The sequence below is a fragment of the Salmo salar genome, chromosome 18 (assembly GCF_965601325.2).
Source record: "Salmo salar chromosome 18, fSalSal1, whole genome shotgun sequence".
Classification (NCBI taxonomy): domain Eukaryota; kingdom Metazoa; phylum Chordata; class Actinopteri; order Salmoniformes; family Salmonidae; genus Salmo; species Salmo salar.
The window spans coordinates 83,140,302-83,160,801 of record NC_138308.1 but is presented as its reverse complement, the minus strand read 5'-3'; the positions used below and the strand labels follow the sequence as shown (position 1 = coordinate 83,160,801).

The 20,500-nt window shown below is 40.0% G+C and overlaps 2 protein-coding genes across 10 annotated transcripts in view; both read left to right on the top strand.

Annotated features, from left to right (window-relative positions):
- Positions 1 to 2,409, top strand: part of LOC106577870 (Fc receptor-like protein 5) — a 39,520-nt gene extending 37,111 nt beyond the window's left edge. For 6 of the 8 annotated variants that reach the window (XM_082965204.1, XM_082965208.1, XM_082965203.1 and 3 more), the window contains one exon: positions 994 to 2,409. In XM_082965204.1, the coding sequence (XP_082821330.1) occupies positions 994 to 1,001 (8 nt within the window). In that variant the 3' untranslated portion in view covers positions 1,002 to 2,409. The other 2 variants (XM_082965207.1, XM_082965201.1) reach the window with 1 other exon arrangement.
- A 3,014-nt stretch (positions 2,410 to 5,423) lies between these two features.
- LOC106577850 (SLAM family member 5) lies at positions 5,424 to 20,456 on the top strand. 2 transcript variants are annotated; one of them, XM_014156243.3, is made up of 7 exons: positions 5,424 to 5,849; positions 9,952 to 10,251; positions 10,516 to 10,785; positions 11,581 to 11,700; positions 11,927 to 11,958; positions 19,735 to 19,806; positions 19,962 to 20,456. In XM_014156243.3, the coding sequence occupies exons 1-7, from the start codon at positions 5,783 to 5,785 to the stop codon at positions 20,037 to 20,039; spliced, it is 939 nt and encodes a 312-aa protein (XP_014011718.3). In that variant the 5' UTR covers positions 5,424 to 5,782; the 3' UTR covers positions 20,040 to 20,456. The 2 variants fall into 2 exon arrangements, with proteins under 2 accessions (XP_014011718.3, XP_045556413.2); XM_045700457.2 differs by lacking the exon at positions 5,424 to 5,849 and adding an exon at positions 9,623 to 9,746.
- The last annotated feature ends 44 nt before the right edge of the window (positions 20,457 to 20,500 follow it).

Here is a 20,500-nt window from a genome sequence, read left to right as displayed (position 1 = left end):
TATGCAATACATACACATAAACAAAACTAAAGAACAAAAAACAACAAACTGTAACGCAGAGGTGAAACATACACTAACTCAAAAACAATCTCCCACAAACCCAGGTGGGGAAAAACACCTACTTAAGTATTATCTCCAATTAGAGACAATGATGACCAGCTGCCTCTAATTGGAGATCATCCCAAACAAAACACAACATAGAAATACAAAACTAGAACATAACAACAGAAAAACTAAACTAGAAAACACCCCTGTCACGCCCTGACCTACTCTACCATAGAAAATAACAGCTTTCTATGCTCAGAAAGTGACAAATGTTCTGATATGAAATGTATCTATTTAAAATATGTCTATGTTTTATTCTTAGGGGGTTGTGTGGTGATATGTTACAGGTCCTTGAGGGAGATGGAGGGATACATACCTTTGTGTGGTGATATGTTACAGGCCCTTGAGGGAGATGGAGGGATACATACCTTTGTGTGGTGATATGTTACAGGCCCTTGAGGGAGATGGAGGGATAAATTACTTTGTGTGGTGATATGTTGCAGGTCCTTGAGGGAGATGGAGGGATAAATAACTTTGTGTGGTGATATGTTACAGGCCCTTGAGGGTGATGGAGGGATACATAACTTTGTGTGGTGATATGTTACAGGCCCTTGAGGGAAATGGAGGGATAAATAACTTTGTGTGGTGATATTTTGCAGGTCCTTGAGGGAGATGGAAGGATAAATAACTTTGTGTGGTGATATGTTACAGGTCCTTGAGGGAGATGGAGGGATAAATAATGTTGTGTGGTGATATGTTACAGGCCCTTGAGGGAGATGGGATAAATAACTTTGTGTGGTGATATGTTACAGGTCCTTGAGGGAGATGGAAGGATAAATAACTTTGTGTGGTGATATGTTACAGGTCCTTGAGGGATAAATAACAGTGTGTGGTGATATGTTACAGGTCCTTGAGGGATAAATAACATTGTGTGGTGATATGTTACAGGTCCTTGAGGGAGATGGAGGGACACACCATCGGAGCAGGAGAAACCTGGAAATATGGATTATACACACACACAGCGCACCCACACACACACAGCGCACCATCACACCCACGCAAGCGCACTCATACATACACATAAGAATTTATATGTATAATATAACAACATATATATTTGATTTAATATTGGTTTAACTGTGTATAACTGCAACAGCTTTTTAAACAATGATATGGTGTAATGATGATAGATCTTATCTGCAGCTACAGTAATTGTATCTGCTTTGTATTGTATGAAACATTAAAAAAAACTATAAATTGTGAGAGTAATAGAACTGGAAGGGATGAACTAGGAAGCAGATCTGATGTCATTGAGATCTGAGGAACCATTGATGGTCTGATGATCCTATAAACAGAGGAGGGAGCCAGTCAGAGTAGAAAGACAGTCAGGGTCCGTATCCTCAGCAGAACCCCATGCTGTCCCCTCATGTCCTCCGTGATCTGGGCTGGTGATAGTTATCTTAGCTGGCTAGCCACTCCTCTCCACTAACTCTATGTAGTTCCCACTTGGGTGATGCTATTATGCTGCCACACAGTCGCTAGAATAATAATATTAACAGTCAGAGTAGCTTATCCACTAGTCCCAGCCATCTCTTCATGCAGTCCTCTCACTTCTTCTGCTTCTCTCCAAACCAGTGTTGTGGCATTCTAATCCATTCACATCCAAACAGTCTCCAAGCTAGCTTGTTAGTTAGCAATTGAGCCAAAACTGGCAAATTCGAACTTTAAAATCATTATTGATGACTTAATTATGGATTCTAAATTACCAATAAAAAAACAGAAAGCTGATAGAAAAATGGCAATACAAAAAAACTTAAAGGCCCAGTGCAGTCAAAAATGTGATTTCCTGTGTTGTGTATATACACTGAGTATACCAGACATTAGGAACTACTATCTAATATTCAGATTTCCCCTTCCCACTCAGACCACTCCCAGACATTCATAGCATCATTCTTGTTTGACAAATTGCTCTATGCTTAGAAACTATTTTTGTTTTGTTTTTTACCACAATCACAGTAAGATTCTTACTTGTTACCCAGATGATAAGATATTGAGATAAAATTGGCTGCATTGGACCTTTAAAAACCACTAAATATGATTAAATGTATAATACATTTATGAAAACGATCATCCATGGCTTCCATAGTGGCACCATCATGGCTCTTTTTTATTTATTGTTTGTTGTCAATGTCTGAAATGTATTATCTTTTATTCATTATTTCTGTCATTCCATGATAAAATATCATATTTCTTTATGAATTTTACACAATATTATCAGTATTATACGTTTTGTTCTATTCAACTGTACTTTTTGAATATCTTTGCATTGCGCTTTTTTAATAAACTTTAGTTTTTCATCCACAAGATGGCATGAGTGGATGTTGTCATCATTGTCAACTCTTTCATACAACCTGCTTTGGCCAGCCTTCCCTTCAGCCTAATTAAGTTATTGGGATCGTCAATGTGTGAGTGAAAGGGTCAATCTGTGATTGGTACATCCATTCTGTGACTTTTAAATTAAAGACATGCTCTGAAAATTTGGAGACTACAAAGTACACTACATGACCAAAAGCATGTTGACACCTGAACATCGTTGAACATCTCATTCCATAATCATAGGCATTAATATGGACTTGGTCCCCCTATGCTCCACTCTTCTGGGAAGGCGTTCCACTAGATGTTGGAATATTGCTGCCGGGACTTGTTTCCATTCAGCCACGAGCATTAGTGACGTCGGGCACTGATGTTGGCCGATTAGGCCTGGTTCACAGTCAGTGTTCCAATTCATCCCAAAGGTGTTTGATGGGGTTGAGGTCAGGGCTCTGTGCAGGCCAGTCAAGTTCTTCCACACCGATCTCGACAAAACATTTCTGTATGGACCTCGTTTTGTGCACGGGGGCATTGTCATGCTGAAACAGGAAAGGGCCTTCCCCAAACTGTTGCCACAAAGTTGGAAGCACAGAATTGTCTAGAATGTTATTGTATGCTGTAGCGTTAAGATTTCCCTTCACTGGAACTAAAGGGCCTAGCCCGAACCATGAAAAACAGCCCCAACCATTATTCCTCCTCCACCCAACTTTATAGTTGGCACTATGCATTGGGGCAGGTAGCGGGTTTCTTGCATCTGCCAAACCCAGATTTGTCTGTTGGACTGCCAGATGGTAAAGACTGATTCATCACTCCAGAGAATATGTTTCCACTGATCCAGCGTCTAATGGCAGTAAGCTTTACACGATTCCAGCCGACGCTTGGCAATGCGCGTGGGGATCTTAGGCTTGTGTGCGGATGCTCTGCCATGGCAACCCATTTCATGAAGCTCCAGATTAAAGGTTACTGTGCTGATGTTGCTTCCAGAGGTAGTTTAGAACTCGGTAGTGAGTGTTGTAACCGATGACACGCGATTTTTATGCGCTACGTGCTTCAGCACTCGGCGGTCCCGTTCTGTGAGCTCATGTGGACTATGTTGATGATCAATTACTTGAGAAGGAGACCAAGTCAAGACGCTGTACCAGGTGGATTCAGTTTATAGTAAGGCAGTTTATTATGAGACAAAGATATTTGGCTGAGCGTGCACGGACTCCTTCGTTTAGCGCATAGGGAACTAGCAGAAGAGAGCCCCGAAACATAGTATTCATCCAATTTATACAATGAAATAACAGTGTGTTGACGTTGAGTCTAGTAGGTCCGCTCTCCTGACTGGTCGATGAGTGGAGGGACGGTCCACTCTCCAGGTGGTGTCGACTTCCCATTGGCCCTTGGCAGTGTCCTTTGTCCTCGGAGTCCAACACACCTAAGTGTGTGTGTGTGTGTGTGTGTGTATTTCTGGTAATTCGTGTCTGGGTGCTTTCGATATTCATGGAATGTTGTTCTTTACACCAGTGGTCAGTTCGTGTGGCTAGGGCTTAAGTCAGCCATCTGTCTCTGGGTGTGGTCGTGATTGGTATCAGTTGGTCGCTCAATATGTCTCTGGAATTTTGTTGTGTGCTGTTGTGAAACATGTTGTGCAAATGCCCTCCTTATATATCATTAGGTAAAACGTTAGATTATCTTTATTACAACTACCACTTCACGACTGAACCGTTGTTGTTCCTAGACGTTTCCACTTCACAATAATAGCACTTACAGTTGACCGGGGCAGTTTTAGCAGTGCATACATTTTTCTAAATGACTTGTTGGTAAGGTGGCATCCTATGACGGTGCCACGTTGAAAGTCACTGAGCTCTTCAGTAAGGCCATTCTATTGCCAATGTTTGGGTATGGCGTTTGCATGGTTATGTGATGATTTTATAGACCTGTCAGCAACGGGTGTGGCTGAAATAGCCAAATCCAATCATTTGATGGGGTGTCCACATATTTTTGTAAATATACTGTAATGTATTATGTAGTATGAGCAGAAGTACTGTCTTACCCTAATTAGCAAGGAAGTCTAGGGTTTCTCTGGAAGCTGTGCTGCACCATTTTCCCTTAATTTCCCCCACCTGGGCCAGCCTCCTAGCAATTTGAGTTCAACCAATGAGCTTCAGCCCCTTGCCATATGAGTGACATCCATCAAGCATCTAGCAACATCATGCACCCACAGCAGAGTGAGAGAGAGAGCAATCTGCACATATGTGACGTAATACGTAATTTCAAGGACCACTTTTGGCTCATGAGCGATACTTTCACCACTACTGGCTAAAAAGTATACAAAAGTGTTGGAGAATCTCTTTAATGATATATACCCATTGAATCTTGAAGAATATAACTTATAAATGTCTCATGAGCTAAGTTCAACTGCCGTACCTCATCAGCTGAAGACCCATTGAGATTTTCATAATGACTTTTTAGGGAAGGGTGTGTCTGAAAAGGACAGTTTCTAATGTCATATCCTCTCTGCAGCAGTTCTGATGAGCTGGTCAGTACTGGTACTGTGTATCACTTCCTCTTTAACAAACCAGGAAAAGTGCTGGGGTGGCAACATTTCAGTTTCAACCACATTGCTGACAGCAAAACTCTATAATTGAATGTCTGACATTACATTGAAATACCCCTGGTAATAAAACAGAATAGAATATTATAGGCTATTATCGATAGACTAGAAGAGAAATGTCAAAAATGTATTTAATCCATTTTAGAATAAGGCTGTATTGTAACTAAATGTGGAAAAGGTCAAGGGGTCTGAATACTTTCTAATTTCAGACAGACAGACTGACTGACTGACTGACTGACTGTGTGTGTGTGTCACGGAGACCACCAGACAGGAAGTGACACAAGATGTTACCTGAAACGTAGAAGGGGACCTTTGTCAGTAAGCTAGGACCCACTTCCTCCCAAAAACACACAAGTTTCCGGGTTTTTCATGTACCTCAGCCACACTGAACAATGAGCATGCAGGAGAACTCACGCAAACCCTTCTGCAGGCATACGACACCTACATGACAATACACACAGACACTGTTCTGATACCATCAGCCTGATCCGTACAGTAAAAGACCCCAAACACACCCACTCCTCGTGGTCTAACTCTCAAGCTGAGTGAAGGGGTATTTTCAGAGAATGACTATAGAGTGTGACTTCCTTTTCAGCTAACATATCGGGAGTATTCTAGAACAGCAGCGCTCATCAAAGGAAATCTCTTCTCTCTCTTCTCTACTCTTCTCAGTGCGTGTTTTGGTGAGTCTAGCTAGCTACGAGTCAGTCACAGAGAGATAGGGAGGACGTAAAGACAGATGAAACAGACATACAACACCTAACAGAGATGTCTGGTGGTACCCTCTCCTCCTTCTCCAAACAGGGAATACTCCTACTCTCTATCCTCCACTATGGTTAGTATTGTATGGAATCTTTACTTTCTGCTGCTCATGTTTTGTATCAATTACATTTGCTTGCTTGCATGATAAAGTTAGGATTAAACGGTTAACTTCCTTGTTGGTTTTAACTAACTTTAACCCTTATCCTAACCTTAACCTTTACCCTAAACATTATTTTAAACCTAACCTTAACTTAACCTTAGCAAGCAGATGCTTATCAAATGATAGTTTGTTGATAGTATGACCATCTGTAGATCATCTACAGTGCATTCAGAAAGTATTCAGACCCCTTCCCCTTTATCACATTTTCTTAAATTACAGCCTTGTTCTAAAATGGAATAAATAAATACAAATTCTCATCAAACTACACACAATACTTCATAATGACAAGGCGAAAACAGGTTTTTAGGATTTTTTAAAAATATATAAAAAATAAAGAAACGGATTCCTTACTTACATAAGTATTCAGACCATTTGCCATGAGACTCGAAATTGAGCTCAGGTGCATCCTGTTTCCATTGATCATCCTTGAGATGTTTCTACAACTTGATTGGAGTCCACCTGTGGTAAATTAAATTGATTGGACATGATTTGGAAAGGCACACACCTGTCTACGTAAGGTCCCACAATTGTCAGAGCAAAAACCAAACCATGAGGTCGAAGGAATTGTCCGTAGAGCTCCGAGACAGGATTGTGTCGAGGCACAGATCTGGGGAATGGTATCAAAAAATGTCTGCAGCATTGAAGGTCGCCAAGAACACAGTGGCCTCGATCATTCTTAAATGGAGGAAGATTGGAACCACCAAAACTCTTCCTAGAGCTGGCCTTGGTCATGGAGGTGACAAAGAACCCGATGGTCATTCTGACAGAGCTCCAGAGTTCCTCTGTGGAGATGGTTGTCCTTCTGGAAGTTTCTCCCATCTCTGCAGCACCTCACCAATCAGGCCTTTATGGTAGAGTGGCCAGACAGAAGCCACTCCCCAGTAAAAGGCACATAACAGCCCTCTTGGAGTTTGCCAAAAAACACCTAAAGGACTCTCAGAGCATGCAGAAACAATATTCTCTTTTCTGATGAAATCAAGATTGAAATCTTTGGCCTGAATGCCAACCATCACATCTGGAAGAAACCTGGCGCCATCCCTACGGTGAAGCATGGTGGTGGCAGCATCATGCTGTGGGAATGTTTTTCAGCGACAAATACTGGGACACTAGTCAAGACCGAGGGAAAGACGAACAGAGCAAAGTATAAAGAGATCCTTGATGAAAACCTGCTCTAGCGCGCTCAGGACCTCGGACTGGGGCGAAGGTTCGCCTTCTAACAGGACAACGACCCTAAGCACACAGCCAAGACAACACAGGAGTGGCTTTGGGACAAGTCTCTGAATGTCCTTGAGTAGCCCAGCCAGAGCCCGGACTTCAACCCGATCGAACATCTCTGGAGAGACCTGTTAATAGCTGTGCAGTGACGCTCCCCATCCAACTGGACAGAGCTTGAGAGGATCTGCAGAGAAGAATGGGAGAAAATGCCCAAATACAGGTGTGCCAAGATTGTAGAGTCAAAAGCAAAAATAATTGAGGCTGTAATCGCTGCCAAAGGTGCTTCAACAAAGTACTGAGTAAAGGGTCTGAATACTTATGTAAATGTTATATTTCATTTTTTTTATATATATACATTTGCACACATTTATAAAAACCTGTTTATGTTTTGTCATTATGGGGTATTGTGTGTAGATTTCATGAGGGGAAAAACATTTTTTTATCCCTTTTAGAATAACACTGTAACGTAACAAGTGTGGAAAAAAGTCAAGTGGTCTGAATACTTTTCTGAATGCACTCTATTTGGGACTATCTAAATAAAGTGTGACCAAATAACTCTTGCATAATAAGTTACACTGCAGGACAAGAACAACTGCTGTTATGTCCTACATATTAAAGTTTGCTTCATTGTAACTGTATTCTTTAATTCTTACATAATGAAAGAAAACATTGTTTAAAGGTTAATAATATATGATTGATTGTAGACTGCCATGTATTTATAATGTTGCCCATGCAGTGTATGATGCATTTCTGGTGCATAATTACACTGTAAACACATTATGTAATAATAATAGTTCAAATAATAATAACAATTATAATAATAACAATAAAAGTAATAGGAATAATAAGAAACTTTGGCATTTATATAGCGCTTTTCAAGGATCCAAAGTCTCTTAGATGTGGTGTTTGCATTTCCACATAAACTCAGCAAAAATGAAACGTCCTCTCACTGTCAACTGCGTTTATTTTCAGCAAACTTAACAAGTGTAAATATTTGTATGAACATAACAAGATTCAACAACTGAGACATAACTGAACAAGTTCACAGAGACATGTGACTAACAGAAATTGAATAATGTGTCCCTGAACAAAAGTAACAGTCAGTATCTGGTGTGGCCACCAGCTGCATTAAGTACTGTAGTGCATCTCCTCCTCGTGGAGTGCATCAGATTTGCAGGTTCTTGCTGTGAGATGTTACCCCACTCTTCCACAAAGACACCTGCAAGTTCCCAGACATTTCTGGGGGGAATGGCCCTAGCCCTCACCCTCCGATCCAACAGGTCCCAGACGTGCTCAATGGGATTGGCTCTTTGCTGGCCATGGCAGAACACTGACATTCCTGTCTTGCAGGAAATCACGCACAGAACGAGCAGTATGGCTGGTGGCATTGTCATGCTGGAGGGTCATGTCAGGATGAGCCTGCAGGAAGGGTACCACATGAGGGAGGAGGTTGTCTTCCTTGTAATGCAAAGCGTTGAAATTGCCTGCAATGACAACAAGCTCAGTCCGATGATGCTGTGACACACCGCCCCAGACCATGACCGACCCTCCACCTCCAAATCGATCCCGCTCCAGAGTACAGGCCTTAGTGTAACGCTCATTCATTCAACAATAAACGCAAATCCGATCATCACCCCTGGTGAGACAAAACCACGACTCGTCTGTGAAGAGCACTTTTTGCCAGTCCTGTCTGGTCCAGCGACGGTGGGTTTGTGCCCTTAGGCAACGTTGTTGCCGGTGATGTCTGGTGAGGACCTGCCTTCCAACAGGCCTACAAGCCCTCAGTCCAGCCTCTCTCAGCCTATTGCGGACAGTCTGAGCACTGATGGAGGGATTGTGCGTTCCTGGTGTAACTTGGGCAGTTGTTGTTGCCATCCTGTACCTGTCCCGCAGGTGTGATGTTCGGATGTACCGATCCTGTGCAGGTGTTGTTACACGTGGTCTGCCACTGCGAGGTTGATCAGCTGTCCATCCTGTCTCCCTGTAGCGCTGTCTTAGGCGTCTCACAGTACGGACATTGAAATGTATTGCCCTGGCCACATCTGCAGTCCTCATGCCTCCTTGCAGCATGCCTAAGGCACATTCACACAGATGAGCAGGGACCCTGGGCATCTTTATTTTGCTTTTTTCAGAGTAAATTGAAAGGCCCCTTTAGTGTCCTAAGTTTTCATAACTGTGACCTTAATTGCCTACCGTCTGTAAGCTCATGAATTCATGAATTGTTTATGGTTCATTGAAAGAAGCATGGGAAACACTGTTTAAAGATCTGTGAAGTTATTTGGATTTTTTACGAATTATCTTTGAAAGACAGGGTCCTGAAAAAGGGAAGTTTCTTTTTATGCTGAGTTCAGTTGGTTTGTATGTGAGCAGAGGAGCATATATTGATAAAGATCCACCCCCACTTCTCTTTTCCTGTAATCTCATCCTGTTCTGCTGAATGTGGGGGAGGAGTGGACTTGAATGAAGTGAAGTAGACCCACACACTCAAATATGTAAAGATATGTTAAATGCAGATATGTAAAGTGTCATACAGTATATATAAACTTGTAAAAGTGCTATTTAAATGAAATCCATTATTATCTATTCATTGATGGGGTAAGACTTTACATTGCAGTCTATTATTGTGTCATTATTTGTGTAGGCACACTGTAGGTACACTGTGTACAGTCTATCATGAGCAATTACAATACTTTCTACACTGTACTTTCATTAACAATAATTACACAGTAATAAGAGCCCTGTAGTGTAAAGTGTAACCATTGATCAATGTCAGAATATCATGTGTACTTGTGTGTTTCAGGTGTGGGTATTTCTCTGTTCAACAAAGCAGTGGGGGACTCTGTGGAGCTGCCCTCAGGCTTAGAAAGGGAAGGTATCAATTCAATGGAGTGGAAGTATAAAGAAATGGTCATTGCAGAATTTGATGGGAACGTTTCCTTACCAAAATCACAGTTTGAGGGGAGACTGGAGATGAACGACAGTAACCTCAGTTTAATAATAAGAGAACTGTCACTGCAAGACTCAGGGGAATTTCTAGTTTCTGCCGCATCAAACAAAGGACACCAGATCCCAACCAAGACCATCCATCTTCAAGTCCATGGTAGGCTGCTTTGTGTTATTCCATCGTTTTATCTTGTATAGTCTTTCTCCTGAAGGTATGGTCCATTTAGAATAATTCTCTCTCTCTCTCTGTTTCTCTCTCTCTCTCTCTCTCTCTCTTGCTCTCTCTCTCTCTCTCTCTCTCTCTCTCTCTCTCTCTTGCTCTCTCTCTCTCTCTCTCTCTCTCTCTCTCTCGCTCTCTCTCTCTCTCTCTCTCTCTTGCTCTCTCTCTCTCTCTCTCTCTCTCTCTCTCTCTCTCTCTCAGAGCCTATATCCAAGGTGGAGATCCAGAAGGAGATCAAGCTATTGGCCAACCAGTCCTGTTCAGTGTGGCTGCTGTGCAACGTGTCAGTCGGCTCCAACCTCTCCTACACCTGGGAGAGAGGGAATGAGACGTACAGGGACGACCAGCAGATACACTTCTCTCTGTCACCAGCAGACGGAGACATCAGTGTAACCTGCACTGCCTCCAACTCAGTCAGTGAGAAATCTTCCTCGGCAACTGTAAAGTGTAGTAATGACACAACCATCCCAGGTAACTAAATATCATAATAATGACATTGGGTAGATATAATATACAGTATTATGTAGTACATGTGATGACATTGGGTAGATATAATATACAGTATTATGTAATACATGTGATGACATTGGGTAGATATAATATACAGTACTATGTAATACTTGTGATGACATTGGGTAGATATAATATACAGTACTATGTAATACATGTGATGACATTGGGTAGATATAATATACAGTACTATGTAATACATGTGATGACATTGGGTAGATATAATATACAGTATTATGTAATACATGTGATGACATTGGGTAGATATAATATACAGTATTATGTAATACATGTGATGACATTGGGTAGATGTAAATATGGAACTCTGTGGGCTTTAGCATATTGCATAGTCTAATCCAGTGGTTCCCAGCTCCAGTCCTCCAGTACCCCCAACAGTACACATTTTTATTGTAGCCCTGAGACAAGCACACCTGATTCTACTTGTCATTCATCATCAGGCCCTCAATTAGTTCATTCAGGATTTTTTTTTTCTGATGCTACAACATAAAATGTGTGCTGTTGGGGGTACTAGACTAGGACTGAAGTTAGTGGTCAGTGTTTCTTAATCTTGGTCCAGGGGACCCAAAAGGGTGCACATTTAGGTTAATGCGCTAACACTACACACGTGATTCCACTAAGGTATGATGATGAGTTGATTAGTGTAATCATGTCTAGGGCAAAAAATAAAATGTGGACCCCTTTGGGTCTCCATGACCAGGTTTAAGAAACACCAGTCTAATCACATTTGTGTTATAGAGTATGATACATGGATGAAGTGGTATATGATCTACATCGTGGTACCAGTAGGCGTCGCTGTGGTGCTGATCCTCACTGTAGCTGTGGCAGTGTATTACTGCAGGGGGCGCTGTAACACGGGTATGTACAGCATAGGGGTCTCGTCTATACTTAAAGTGACATTTTAGGCTCTTGAAGTATTCTTAGTATCCCTTAACCCAAAATGTTGGCTTTAGGAATATTATGGATATCGGAAAAAGAGTGTGGAACCTCATAAGTGTGTAATTTATTCATTCTTGGGTATGTTTGTAGATATCCGGTTTAGTATCTATCTGATTGGTTAATATTTTGTTCTTGTCATACACAGCTGATCTAACTGACGACACAAGAATGAAAGATGTGAGTATGCATTGCCGTTATTCTGTATCTGAATGTGTGTAAGCCCATGTGGGTCGTTCCACCCACGGTTGCAAAGGGAGGAAATATTGCTGGAAACTTTCAAAGTTTACCAGTAAACTACCAGAATTTTGGTTACTTTCAAGATTTTTATGTAATTTATGTAACTAGTGCCCCTTTTGGGTATTTCAGATTTTCACAGGTGTCTGCAATTATCTCTGGCCCCCTGTGTGGTCTTATCACATGTAAAATATATGAAATAATTAAGTAAGATGATTTTAAAATATAAAAATCCAATCACAAAGCTGTAAAAATGTATCTGAAATATAAACCATCAACTTAGTGAATACCACTGATGTTTAATATGAGGGTTTCAGCATGAAATATTCTTTATATGTGAGGAGTGAATATTTAATTAATAACAGAACGACGTAAATGCAGATACGGGAAGAAACTGAGGATGTGACAGATATAGGGGAGGCAATCAATAAGTAATAAAGTCCAGGGGAGTCCCATGAATCACTGATGCGCGTAACGATGGTGACAGGTGTACGTAATGATGGGCCGCCTAGCACCAGATAGGGGGAGCTGGAGCAGGCGTGACATTATATTTGTTTTACACACTTAACAAAGAATTTGGGGTCATACTGTTGTCTGTTGTGAAAACTGTTAATAGAATAGTTACAGAGTTAATTGCTATTTCTTAAATTAATTACACTATTTTCTCTTGAACCATATGGTCTAGCCATGTAACGGGTGTCGTATATAGTGGACCAAGGTGTAGTGGGAAAATGTATACTCATCTTCTTATTTATTATAAAAGAAGGAAAAACCAAAAGAAACACGTATACAAAAACGAACGACCGACCGACACTAACAGTCCTATCAGGTGCATAGACACTAAACAGGAGACAACTACCCACAATTCCCATTACCAAAACACCCCTATACATAGGACCTTCAATCAGAGGCAACGAGGAACAGCTGCCTCCAATTGAAGGCCAAATCAATAAACTAAACATAGAACTAGAAAGACTAGATCATAGAAAAATACTAACATAGAACATAAACCAAAACCCCAGAACACTCTAAACAAATACCCCCTGCCACGTCCTGAAGAAACTAATATAACAAATAACCCCTTTACTGGTCAGAACGTGACAATCCACTAGAAACTCACAGACAATATGGACACAGCAGAGGTGTAAAGTACTTAAAAGTATGGATGAATATCGGAAAAAGAGTGTGGAACCTCATAAGTGTGTAATTTATTCATTCTTGGGTATGTTTGTAGATATCCGGTTTGGTATCTATCTGATTGGTTGATATTTTGTTCTTGTCATACACAGCTGATTAACCTGTTTAGGATAGGGGGCAGTATTTTCACAGCCGGATAAAAAACGTACCCAATTTAATCTGGTTATTACTCCTGCCCAGAAACTAGAATATGCATATAATTAGTAGATGTGGATAGAAAACACCCTAAAGTTTCTAAAACTGTTTGAATGGTGTCTGTGAGTATAACAGAACTCATATGGCAGGCCAAAACCTGAGAAGATTCCATACAGGAAGTGCCCTCTCTGACCATTTCTTGTCCTTCTATAGCCTCTTTATGGAAAATAGAGGATCTCTGCTGTAACGTGACATTTTCTAAGGCTCCCATAGGCTCTCAGAAGGCGCCAGAACGGGGAATGATGACTCTGCAGTCCCTGGGCGAAAAACAGTAGGGTTTTTGGAAAGTGGTCGTTCTGAGAACAATGACACGGGTGCGCGCATGCATGTGAAGACTCCATTTTCTATATTCAGTGTTTGAACGAAAACAAGGTCTCCCGGTCGGAATATTATCGCTGTTTTACGAGAAAAATCGCATAAAAATGTATTTTAAACAGCGTTTGACATGCTTCGAAGTACGGTAATGTAATATTTAGAAAAAAAATTGTCACGATATGCACCGGCGCGTCACCCTTCGGATAGTGTCTTGAACGCAAGAACAAAACGCCGCTATTTGGATATAACTATGGATTATTTGGAACAAAAACAACATTGGGTGTTGAAGTAGAAGTCCTGGGAGTGCATTCTGATGAAGAACAGCAAAGGTAATCCAATTTTTCTTATAGTAAATCTGAGTTTGGTGAGTGCCAAACTTGGTGGGTGTCAAAATAGCTAGCCATGATGGCCGGGCTATCTACTCAGAATATTGCAAAATGTGCTTTCACCGAAAAGCTATTTTAAAATCGGACACCGCGATTGCATAAAGGAGTTCTGTATCTATAATTCTTAAAATAATTGTTACGTTTTTTGTGAACGTTTATCGTGAGTAATTTAGTAAATTCACCGGAAGTTTTTGGTGGGTATGCTAGTTCTGAACGTCACATGCTAATGTAAAAAGCTGGTTTTTGATATAAATATGAACTTGATTGAACAAAACATGCATGTATTGTATAACATAATGTCCTAGGAGTGTCATCTGATGAAGATCATCAAAGGTTAGTGCTGCATTTAGCTGTGGTTTTGGTTTTTGTGACATTATATGCTAGCTTGAAAAATGGGTGTCTGATTATTTCTGGCTGGGTACTCTCCTGACATAATCTAATGTTTTGCTTTCGTTGTAAAGCATTTTTGAAATCGGACAATGTGGTTAGATAAAGGAAAGTCTTGTCTTTAAAATTGTGTAAAATAGTCATATGTTTGAAAAATAGAAAATAGATTTTTGAGGAGTTTGTAATTCGCGCCACTCTCTATCATTGGATATTGGCGAGGCGTTCCGCTAGCGGAACATCTAGATGTATTAAGTTGTTTTTTGGGGTATCTGCACTTTACTTAACTATTTATATTTTTGACAACTTTTCCTTTTACTCCGCTACATTCCTAAAGAAAATAATGTACTTTTTACTCCATACATTATCCCTGACACCCAAAAGTACTCGTTACATTTTGAATACTTAGCAGAACAGGAAAATGGTCCTATTCATGCACTTATCAAGGGAACATCCCTGGTCATCCTTATTGCCTCTGATCTGGGGGACTCACCAAACACAAATACTTTGCTTGTAAATTATGTCTGAGTTTTGGATTGTGCCCATGGCTATCAGTAAATTTCAAAAACAAGAAAATTGTGCCATCTGGTTTTGAAATGATTCATACTTTGACTTTTGATATTTTAGCAATTACAATTACCTTTCATACTTAAGTGTTTTTAAAACCAAATACTTTTAATCGTAGTATTTTACTGAGTGACTTTCACTTTTACTTGAGTCATTTTCTTCTAAGGTATCTTTACTTTTACTCAAGTATGACAATTGGGTACTTTGTCCACCACTGGGACACAGATATAAAAAAAGGATAAAGGAGGTATTTGGACATAAATATGGACTTTATCGAAACAAAACAAACATTTATTGTGGACCTGGGATTCCTGGGAGTGCATTCCGATGAAGATCATCAAAGGTAAGTGAATATTTATAATGCTATTTCTGACTTTTGTTGACTCCACAACATGGCGGGTATCTGTATGGCTTGTTTTGGTGGCTGAGCGCTGTACTCAGATTATCGCATGGTGTGCTTTTTCGGTAAAGCTTTTTTGAAATCTGACAGCGGTTGCATTAAGGAGAGTGTATCTTTAATTCTATGTAAAACACTTGTATCTTATATCAACGTTTATGATGAGTATTTCTGTAAATTGATGTGGCTCCCTGCAAAATCACTGCATGTTTTAGAGGCAAACATTACTGAACATAACGCGCCAATGTAAACAGAGATTTTTGTATATAAATATGAACTTTATCGAACAAAACATACATGTATTGTGTTACATGAAGTCCTATGAGTGCCATCTGATGAAGATCATGAAAGGTTAGTGATTAATTTTATCTCTATTTCTGCTTTTTGTGACTCCTCTCTTTGGCTTGGAAAATGGCTGTATGTTTTTTTGTGACTAGGCGCTGACCTAACATAATCATATGGTATGCTTTCGCCGTAAAGCCTTTTTGAAATCAGACACTATGGCTGTATTAACAAGAAGTTAAGCTTTAAAATGGTATAATACTTGTATGTTTGAGGAATTTTAATTATCAGATTTCTGTTGTTCTGAATTTGGCGCCCTGCAATTTCACTGGCTGTTGTTGCGTCCCACATATCCCAGAGAGGTTTTAAAACTGGTTTTTCAACCACTCCTCAAATTTCTTGTTAACAAATTATAGTTTTGGCAAGCCGGTTAAGACATCGACTTTGTGCATGACACAAGTCATTTTTCTAACAATTGTTTGCAGACAGATTATTTCACTTATAATTGACTGTATCACAATTTCAGTGGGTCAGAAGTTTACATGCACTAAGTTGACTGTACCTTTAAACAGCTTGGAAAATTCCAGAAAATTATGTCATGACTTTAGAAGTTTCTGATAGGCTAAATGACATAATTTGAGTCAATTGGAGGTGTACCTGTGTATGTATTTCAAGGCCTACCTTCAAACTCACTGCCTCTTTGCTTGACATCATGGGAAAATCAAAAGAAATCAGCCAAGACCTCAGAAAAACAAATGTAGACCTCCACAAGTCTGGTTTATCCTTGGGAGCAATTTTTAAATGCCTGAAGGTACCATGTTCATCTGTACAAACAATAGTACACAAGGATAAACACCATGGGACCACGCAGCCATCATACCGCTCAGGAAGGAGACGCAATCTGTCTCGTAGAGTTGAACGTACTTTGGTGCGAAAAGTGCAAATCAATCCCAGAACAACAGCAAAGGACATTGTGAAGATGCTAGAGGAAGCAGGGACAAAAGTATCTATATCCACAGTAAAACGAGTCCTATATCGACATAACCTGAAAGGCCGCTCATCAAGGAAGAAGCCACTGCTCCAAAACCGCCATAAAAAAGCCAGACTACGGTTTGCCACTGCACATGGGGACAAAGATCGCACTTTTTGGAGATTTTTCCTCTGGTCTGATAAAACAAAAATATAACTGTTTGGCCATAATGACCATTGTTATGTTTGGAGGAAAAAGGGGGAAGCTTGCAAGCCGAAGAACACCATTCCAACCGTGAAGCACGGGGGTGGCAGCGTCATGTTGTGGGGGTGCTTTTCTGCAGGAGGTACTGGTGCACTTCACAAAATAGATGGCATCATGAGGAGGGAAATTATGTGGATATATTGAAGCAACATCTCAAGGCATCAGTCAGGAAGTTAAAGCTTGGTCGCAAATGGGTCTTCCAAATGGACAAGCATACTTTCAAAGTTGTGGTAAAATGGCTTAAAGACAACAAAGTCAAGGTATTGGAGTGGCCATCACAAAGTGCTGACCTCAGTCCTATAGAAAATTTGTGGGCAGAACTGAAAAAGCGTATGCCAGCAAGGAGGCCTACAAACCAGACTCAGTTACACCAGCTCTGTCAGGAGGAATGGGCCAAAATTCACCCAACTTATTGTAGGAAGTTTGTGGAAGGCTACTCGAAACATTTGACACAAGTTAAACAATTTAAAGGCAATTCTACCAAATTGTCACGTCCTGACCAATATTTAGGTATTATTTCTATTATATTTGGTCAGGACGTGGCAGAGGTATATTTGTTTTGTATTATGGGGTTTTGTGTGGGGTGTATTAGTTTGGTATAGGTTCTAGGTTTGATTTTCTATGTGTAGTTTTGGGTGCTGGACTCTCAATTGGAGGCAGGTGTTTCTAGTTGCCTCTGATTGGGAGTCCCATAAGTAGGTGTGTGTTTGTTTGGTTTTCGTGGGTAGTTGTTTTTGCACTGCGTGTTGTGTGCCTGCAAAACTGTTCCTGTCGTGTATATTGTTTTCCAGTGGATGCGTTACTCCTTTTTTGAATTAAAACATGAGCATCCATATTCCCGCTGCAGTTTGGTCTATTCAACACGGCTCTTTTTGTGACACAAATACTAATTGAGTGCATATAAACTTCTGACCCACAGGGAATGTGATGAAAGAAATAAAAGATGAAATAAATACTTCTCTCTACTATTATTCTGACATTTCACATTCTTAAACCTCTCTGGGGTATGTGGGACGCTAGCGTCCCACCTGCGGGACACACTCCCCAACAGCCAATGAAATAGCAAGGCTCCAAGTTCAAAACAACAAAAATCTCATAATTCAAATTTCTCAAACATACTACTATTTTACACCATTTTAAAGATAAACTTCTCGTTAATCCAACCACATTGTCCGATTTCAAAAAGGCTATACGGCGAAAGCATAGCATTAGATTATGTTAGGACAGCACATAGACAAGAAAAACCACACAGCCATTTTCCAAGCAAGGAGAGGCGTCACAAAAACCAGAAATACAGCTAAAATTATTCACTAACCTTTGATGATCTTCATCAGATGGCACTCATAGGACTTCATGTTACACAATACATGTATGTTTTGCTCGATAAGGTTCATATTTATATCCAAAAACCACATTTTACATTGTTCAGAAATGTTTTGCCTCCCAAAACTTCCGGTGAACGAGCACATCAATTTACAGAAATACTCATCATAAACATTGATAAAATATTAAACTGTTATTCAAAGAATTATAGATACACTTCTCCTTAATGCAACCGCTGTGTCAGATTTCAAAAAAACTTTACAGCGAAAGCACACTTTGCTATAATCTGAGTACGGCGCTCAAACATGAAACCAAACCCGCCATTTTGTGGTGTCAACAAAACTCTGAAATAACATAAATATTAATTTACCTTTGATGATCTTCATCAGAATGCACTCCCAGGAATCCCAGTTCCCCAATAAATGTTCATTTGTTTCGATAAAGTCCATCTATATCTCCAAATACCTCCTTTTTGTTCACGCTTTCGGTCGAGTACTCCAAATGCACTGTCCTCGCGCAGTTAGTTCAGCCGAAACGTCAAAAAAGTTATATTACAGTTCGTAGAAACATGTCAAACGATGTATAGAATCAATCTTTAGGATGTTTTTATCATAAATCTTCCATAATATTCCAACTGGACAAGTCCTTTGTCTTCAGAAAAGAACAGGAACACAGCTAACTCGATGTGAACGTGCGCCACTGAGCTTGTGTCATTTTCTGAGTCATCAACTTCCATGACCTCTTGTTCTCTTTCTACTCACAGTAGAAGCATGAAACAACGTTCTAAAGACTGTTGCCATCTAGTGGAAGCCTTAGGAAGTGCAAAATGAACCCTAAGTCACTGTATGTTTGATAGGCAATCATTTGAAAAACTACAGACCTCAGAATTCCACACTTCCTGGTTGGATTTTTCTCAGGGTTTTGACTGCCATATGAGTTCTGTTATACTCACAGACATCATTCAAACAGTTTTAGAAACTTCAGAGTGTTTTCTATCCAAATCTACTAATGCATATCCTACCTTCTGAGCCTGAGTAGCAGGCAGTTTAGTACAGGCACACCTTTCATCCGGACGTCAAAATACTGCCCCTGCCCTAGAGAAGTTAAAATAAAGTGGTGAGCCTAACTGACCTAAGACAGGTCATTCTTATTAGGATTACATTTCAGGAATTGTGAAAAACTGAGTTTAAATGTATTTGGCTAAGGTGTATGCAAACTTCCGACTTCAGCTGTATGTATCAACTGGTAACTATGGAGACTGTCTCTGATGTCCAGGCACTCTTTCGTGGAACAACCCATGTATGTGCACTGTATTACACTATACTGTGTACTGTAATTGCTGATTTCTGTGTATTTTTTAGGCAGTATTTTTATGTTTTTGTGCAATGTTCATCCATTTTGTTTATGGGTTTAAGTACCTTTTGCTGTTTTTATTCCAGACAAGATCTAACAGTCAAGTAATGTCCATCTATGAGACCGTAGAAGATCTGGCTGTCCCAATACTGAACATGGTGAGAGTGAGATATGAATGGTCGTACCTGATATCTTTGAACATAAATAAAATAAAACAGTCTCTGTGTGAACGGGAGACTATGTAGTCTACTTGGAAATTGTCTACATTTCATAATGCTGAAACAGTTTGTTCTTGTTTGCTTTTAACATTTAGCCGCAGACTCTGTATGACAAGATCACATTTGGACGCCAGCCCGAAGACCCCTCTTCTTCCTACCAGGAAGTACTGTGAGCTGAACAGGATGTGGTCATAAGCTGGGGTTCTATAGATATAGAACCCTCTGCATCCTCTGCATCATACATGTGTACCTTCTGTGATAGATGTTACAGTTTAATTTCATCACAACCTGCAAATGTCTGTTTTGATTTTCTTACTTGTTCAGAGCTGCAACCTTCGTCTGTTCATGATCTTTGTGTTGTACAACTTGTTATTTTCAAGATATTCAGAGTTACATAACTTTTTGTTAGGTTTTATTGCATTCTATTGTTGCATTAACTGTTTATATTTGTGTAATAACAACTAATGGCAATTCAAAATGATATTCTTAAAGATTACCGATGTTTCTGTTTGAAAACAAGTTATTTATGTTTGTATGTATTTTAGTTTAGATGTGTCTATTGTACAGTAAAACGTTTTACAATCCACAGACATGCTTTGTAGAAATCACATAGGCCACATTCACATCAAGCATA